Source organism: Scomber scombrus, chromosome 8, assembly GCF_963691925.1.
Source record: "Scomber scombrus chromosome 8, fScoSco1.1, whole genome shotgun sequence".
Lineage (NCBI taxonomy): Eukaryota > Metazoa > Chordata > Actinopteri > Scombriformes > Scombridae > Scomber > Scomber scombrus.
In genome coordinates, this window is record NC_084977.1 from 7671568 (window position 1) to 7678890 (window position 7323).

The window sequence follows — 7323 nt, forward strand, 5'->3', positions numbered from 1 at the left end:
CCATTAAACAAAAAAAGATGCAAAATGTCTCACATAGACGCTCTTACCTGCTGAGCCCTCCTCCTACGTGGTCCCGCTGGCTCGGTCTGCTCCACCTGGATCAGGATATACTCCTGGTCGGTGAGGTCAAACATCCCTTTTGTGAAAGGCCCTCCCACCTGTAGCTTTAGCAAAGCGTTGTCCTGAAAATCTGTCAGATTCATCGCTGTTGGACGTAGACCGTTAAGAGAAAAATGTAAGCGATCGATGTAATGTGTGTTTGTTTTGTAAAACCAAGAGCAGCACAGCAGATAGGAACAGATACAGTATTCTGCTTTATGGAGCCACTTTTTTCTCTCTGATATCAGAAGATGAAATGAAAATGATGCAGTACGAAAGGATACAGAAACTGTCTGTTGAAGAGACTGCCAACATCCTCCAGGGGTTGTCTCGATCTGGGTACATGCTGAAGAACAGCTGAAACCAGAATACATTCAACAACACATTATTCACTTAGTCCATACAGCTCATGCCATATATACTGTAGATGCTGAGGAAAAAGAACCTATAGGCAAAATGTTGCACTCTTTGTATTGTAGACTACAGATTCTGTTCTTTTGTTAATGGCTTTGTTTTTTAAATCTACAAATATTAATGAAATTCATTCTAAATAGACTGTTTTTCCTTATGTTCAGTAAACACATTATACGTAGAGAAGTTGGTATGCTAAACCACAGGAAATAGAAATAGAGTTCAGCCAGTGTATGTGCCTCAGTATATAAGTCTACCATTTCTAGATTTAAGTGTTTATTAATGTGCTTGGTAGGTGTGTACAGTCTTTATGTGATGTTAAGCTAACCATCTCCTGGTTATACCGTAGCTTCATATTGAATGAACAGACATGAGTGGTATTAATCTTTTCATCTCACTCTCAGAAAGAAGGTTAATTAATTAGCTGATTTCCCAAGATATTGAGCTATGCTGTTAATAGGAATGAACAAGTAATTAACAATAAATAGAATCTATACATTTTGTGACCCCAAGCTAAAGTTAATCATTGTTTATTTTTTTACAGTATCATTTTTGTCTTATTGCACCAATAGTGTCAGAGTATTAATATGACATCCACTTACACTGCAGAGCACTACTATAGTAAACATGGTGGCAATTTTGGAGGCTTTGAAGCAGCATCTGAAAAAACAAAAAAAGATCATTTACATATGATGAAAGAAGAACAGAGGCCAGTATGATAGTATACTGTATACCAGTGGATCCCAGCATAGAGGTCAGGACCCCCACAAGTGCTCACAAGATGTCTAAAGGGTCCTTAGATGATTACCAGTGTAGGAGATAATGAAAACTAAAGAATTTTTCACTATTCATTGACAAGGTATTGCAAGTAGACTTGGCTTCGTATTGAAGAACACATGGAAGGATAAAGAAAGTAAAGGTTGGGAACCATTGGTATATCAAATGTTCCAGTCAGTCGTAATGTTCCACTGTCAAAACAAGACCTCATCTGACAGGGAAGAGGCATCTCACCTCATACTACTGGTGAGTCTGAAGCTGAGGTTGAGGTTGTCCAGAGGGTCATTCTTCTCTGAGGAGCTGGAGCGAGACAGGGAGAGGCTGGTGACCTCACTGCCCAGTCGGTACCTCTTCTCCATGTCCAGTGAGCTGTTATCCCAAAGCTCTTCCCCCCCAACGAAGCTGGGATCATGTAGGGTCATGTAGGTTATACTGGAAAAGAATAATCACTATCAGCCTTCTGGCATGGACCGCTATACTTTCAGTGACAGAAGCAGACACTACATTGGCATTAACGACACCAGCTGTGGATTTAAGCTCTCAAATTTATTTTTTTAAAAGTACCTAATACTGGGCAGCAAGTATGTCTTTTAAAAAGAGGCAACCTATAATCATAATTTCATTACATGCATTGTACTGTCAATTACATCCCTGTAAGGAGGGTTGTACAATCATATTATTATGAGTTGTACCATTTATTAAACAGCACTGTTAACATGTCATCCTGATTCATGACAACATGAATGAAAAATAGATTATCCTTTTTTCTTTTATTTTTAAGATCTAGTAACTAGATAACAGGTCGAAAAACTGGTAACTGCAAAACTGCTTCAATACAGATCAATAAGTTACAGACACACATCTGATGCCCCCAATTCAATATCAAATAAATAAATAAGACATTATGCGATAAATGTGTAGTAGTCATTTTTATGAAATGTTACTTCATCATAATTATTTTAATAGCTGAAGTGTGTGGCAGTTGTTTTAGCTTGTTTGCTAAGACAGTGCAATATATACAATGTACATATTGTACATATTTATTCATATTAATTTATTTCAAAAGGACTCATTTATTTACTTAATAAGACCTTGGGGCTCCATACCAGATCTATATCATACAGCTGAGGATTTACTCACCTGTCATCTTGAGAGAATCTCAGCAGAGGTGATCTCTCTGTAAGGTTGGCTGAATTTGTTTTTCCTCTGAGAATATTAACCATGCTGAAACTGCTCCTGGAAAAAAAATGCAATGGAATACAGTCAGTTAAAAAAAACTAAAAACTAAAGAATCTAAATGTGTGCTTTTCAAACACTGAAAAACAGAGTTTTTATGAACTTTGACCCTAATGGAGAAGCCCTCCGCTGTCAATTCACAGCCATCATTCACTGGTTAAAGACCCTTTGTAAACACACGGGTGGCAGAAAGGTGGTCGAGCAGCTGGTGACTTGACACCTGAGGAGATCATTAAAGGGTCTTTTGTCACCCTGCTGTTGCACTGTATCCCTGAGGCTCCTGGAGGCTGCCACCCTCAAGAGCATCACAGCTGGGTCTCAACCAACAATCAAATCCATGTGCACAAACACACAATTTCTCCATCAGTCTTCTTCTCATAAGATAAATGCACACACACTCAAACATGTAAAGCTGGTGCGGGTGAGTGTAATTTTCTTATGTTAAAAATAGTAAAAAATAAAATGATTGAATTGGATTATTTTTTACTTGACATTAAGAAATACACCAATCCACTATTTCACCAGGCCCACTGTCATCTAAGCAATTACTTGGACAACATAAGAGACGTCATGAGGAGAGTTATGTAATACCCACTGAGCCAAAACTGTTAGATGGAAGTCTTTTTGAAAATTAGAGGCCCCCCTTTGCTAATCGTATAATCTTGAAGGGCTTTTACCCCCTGCCTGTCAATATGGCCGAGTGCTTTAAAGGACCAGTGTGTAGGATTTAGTGGCATCTAGTGGTGATATTGCAGATTTCATCCAAACCAACTACCCCTCTCTTTGAATTTAAATTGTATGTAGATATAAAGGGCTCATTCTAAGGTCACAAAAACACAATGAATCTTATTTTCAGGAGATTATACACTGATTAAAACATACTTATGAATATTATATTTCATTTCTGCCAAGTCTATACTGCTAGATGCCACTTATTCACTTAATTCCCACCGCAAGCCCTTTTCTTCCATATTCTTTTTTAATGTAATGTGGGTTGATTATTGTATTTTCATTAGGAAACGGATTTGAGAAAACATGTTTTTTTCTTAACTTTCAGTAAACCTCAGGTAATTCAGTTATTCATAATGTCTTACTTGTATTGTTAATGTCAAGTATGGAGGCTATTACCAAACTCACCCCAGACAGCAGACTGTTGGGGGCTTTGAATCAATGGATGTGGCAACAGTGTTGGATAAAGGAGTAGATTACATTAAGGAAGTCTGCCACGTTAATCCTCTTCAATACTCTTATACAACTATAAAGAGATTTACTGCATGTCTACAAATGTTTTCTTCTCTCGTCTTTCTCCAACAAGACTCTGTTGCTGACCTCTGGATGTGACTTGGCAGAGAGATTTCATGGATATTGAGCCAAAGACAGAATATAAACAGAAGCTGAAATTAGACAGAATTATACAGAAGTCTTTTTAGGACACCTACAAGGACCAGTCACTGTGGTATTGACAATTAGAAAATAAGTCTTCAATGATGTTATATTAGAGGAGCTCATTTTCACTTCCAGAAAGACATTTACCAATTTCCTACTTTATCTCCTGCAAAAAAATAGTGTCGGGTCATAATATAAAATTTGGTTATCTTGCCTTATTAGAGTGCTATTGGAGGTTGCTTCCACTTTCTTTATAGAGAATGCATTAATTAGTCATCATGTGACTTTAAACCTGTATTAACTGATTTTGTTTGGCCTCTTGAGGGCAGCAGAAACAAGCTGCAAACACAACACTGACACATTATCACCACAGACTCTAGAGATGGACATAGCAAGGTGTGACGTCACCTACTGGTTTGCATTAGGGCTGGTTTGTGCTCACAGGGTAGGTATCATAATCAAGTGATATTACACTTACTGTAATATTAGGACAAGGATCCAGGAGAAACCTATAAGCAAACAGTTTCTTATTTACACATGTAAGTGTAGTTTTAGCTCAATTTAGCTCTCCACGAAGTACTGAGGGAAATATCTGTCTCTTTAACTACTAAACAGTCTACTATGTTGATGTAGTGTACAGTGGCTTTATCAAAGCTTGCACATGGAATTGGCTTCATATGACACTGAATCAAAATGGTCACTTTGTAGGACAGAAAACCAAAACAATGAGCTAAAAGAAGCTGAAATATAGAGCTAAGTGGAACTGCAGAATTAGGTTATAATTCTCTTATGTAAAGAATATTGATTATAGCTATTGTAAATAACCATTTGACATTACATCAATCTAATTTGGCTTTTTAAGAAACCATTAAGTTTAGCCTAAGCCTCTATCACACCTCACCTGTCGAATTTGGTCTGTGTTCAAATATGCTCTAAAAGTGCCATACAGACCTCACAACACTGCAGCATTCCTTCTATTGAGGTCCTGATCTTCTTGGATGGAAAAATATTGTCAAAAGCAATCATGTTCAAATCTTTAACCTCAGAGCTTCCACACAGCTTTTACTAAGCAAGAAAATACTGTACAGGCTGCTGGTCTTCCATGTTTTTTTCAGTTTTATTTGTTGTTCAATTGTGTCATATCTTGTAATGGCTCTTTATGTTATGTTCTTTATTTGTTGTCACCTTACTGAATGCATTTCTTACATACTGCACGTGTCCTGAAACTTCATCTATGATCTTAATGTGTGCTAAGGGCTTAATGTTGACCCTGACCTGCAGGAGACACAAAGGCATCAGCTGTAGTGCACTCTTCATCATATGCAACTTTGACTTTGTGCACGAAGCAAAAAAATTCCCCACTTTAATCCAAATAACGTCACAGCCACGGGCTTGAGATTAGCACCTCCCTGAGTGACTGAGATACACACCCACAGCCACACACACTGAAGTCTCTCTGTCTGTGAACGTTCATAACTCAGGAGAAAATTCCAGTGTTTTCCACATACTGTATGTTCACACATCACCTGGAAGATTTAACCAACGGGGCGTGACTAATATGATTCTGCACATGTGCTTCCAATTCTTTACAATGTTGTTATGCCTCAATTCCAAGTAACCCAGTGAAAAAAGAAAATTAGTGCTAATCTCTCTCTAAAGTTAGACCAAGGCTGTAAACACCAATTTTAAACCTACATTTTTTTATCCACTAGGGGGCAGCGATTTTGTCACCTTCTAAGTCGGTATGGGAAACTTGTTAGCAAATGGTAACCTGTTTACACAATCAGCAGATATGAAGCAACATTATCATTCATTTAAAGTTGTATCAAAGGTCACCTAAATAATGAAAGTCCAACATTCACCCTCCTTTTTGCTCAATTTTGCTCTCCACCAACTCCTGAGGGAAATATCAGGGTCTTTAGCAGCTAAATGCTCCACTATGTTCACTATCTAGTCACTAACTCTGTGTACAGTGAGTTTTTTACCCAAAAACAGCAATGCTGATGAGAGTTGAGAGAGTGAACCAAAACAGTAAAGTTACCCCAAAAAAACCCAAACAAACGCTAAAACGCTCCGCAGATATTTAAGGATGACGTAGTTTAGAGAGGCCTACCCATCTTCTTGTCGAACAGGGACATAACCCTCGGCATGGATGACACACTGTCCCGAGGGCAGAACTGCAGACTGTTGCAACTTCTGGGTCTCTCTCCTCTCTGAGATGCCCTGCAGCAGACGCAGCTCCCCAAAGTTCCCTGCGACAGCCTCTGGTGACCTCAGGCTGTTTCTGCCCTGATGGCCCTGGGCTGATGCTTGTGACATCTCAATCTCCAGGTTGCCTTTGTTCTCCAAATACATGATGAGACCGCTGGAGGGAATAAGAAAGCAGTGTTTTGTTAGATATTACAAAATAGCTATATTCGGTTTACAGATAAACCTACAATAACTCGGACACAAGATGTAAACCCAACATTGACATATTATCATTTTTTAAGTTGATAGTGAACATGTTAGCAAACAGTTGCCTATTTACACATGCAGCAGGTTCTGATAGAAATTTTAATAGATTTGTATTGTCCCTTGGTTAGGTATATAAGTATGTTTAAGTCGTTTCCATTGGGTTCACAAAGCCTAAACTTGTGAAAAGAGATTTAAGGTGAAGAAAGGTCAGACAGGTCAGAGACATCAACATTTCAAGGGAAACTTAAACCCACAGGCTGTACTTCTCGGAAAGAGTGTATTTTCTCCCCTCTTCATTGCTTATTTTGCATGACTTCTTAGGGTAATCAGAAAGCCATACAAATCTAAATATTTTGCAATATGACTACATATATTTTTAATGAAATTATTTAGTCTTTGTGCAAATTAAAGCTCGAAGTGGGATGTTTGTATGAGTGTGTCTGTGGGGCAGAGGAGTTGGGGAGCGGGCTAAGCCAGACTTAGTAAGGAAAAGGTCAAAAGGTCATAGGGAATTAAGTAATTTAAAAATAACCTGCCTAACAACATTAGCAAAGTACATGAACATTAGTTTGGAGTTGAATGTCAGTCTAATATTCACTCTCCTTTTATTTCTGTTTTTGGTCTCCACCATCCCTTGAGGGACATAGCTGGCTCTCTAGCGACTAACAGCTCAGCTACACTCCTTAGCTAGTCGCTAACTTTGTCTCGGTCGTTAAAGTTGAAAAAATCAAAACAGTGAGCTCAAAGACACTATAAAAGTTTGGTTGAACAAATAGTAACCGCAGAGTTTGGCGGTGAATGTATCGTTCTGTCTCCACTAGTGCCTTCCTTTCCACATACAAGTAGTCAGATGATCCATTATGAACATTAAAACACTGATTATAGCAGCTTTAAATTTAGTTCATTTGAATGGCTGAAATGTGAATTCTGCTATTATACTTTTTACTTAATTAAAAA

The 7323-nt window shown here is 38.2% G+C and overlaps 1 protein-coding gene across 3 annotated transcripts in view; it reads right to left on the bottom strand.

The window, feature by feature from the left end:
- Positions 1-6264, bottom strand: part of oca2 (oculocutaneous albinism II) — a 41815-nt gene extending 35551 nt beyond the window's left edge. The window contains exons 1-7 of one of the 3 annotated variants that reach the window (XM_062424471.1): positions 6051-6264; positions 3795-3801; positions 2428-2520; positions 1522-1719; positions 1113-1170; positions 384-456; positions 48-205 (exon numbers count right to left, since the gene is read on the bottom strand). In XM_062424471.1, the coding sequence (XP_062280455.1) occupies positions 48-205; positions 384-456; positions 1113-1170; positions 1522-1719; positions 2428-2520; positions 3795-3801; positions 6051-6264 (801 nt within the window). Of the gene's footprint in view, positions 1-47; positions 206-383; positions 457-1112; positions 1171-1521; positions 1720-2427; positions 2527-3794; positions 3802-6019 lie in introns of all 3 variants that reach the window. The other 2 variants (XM_062424470.1, XM_062424469.1) reach the window with 2 other exon arrangements.
- Positions 6265-7323: the final 1059 nt, after the last annotated feature.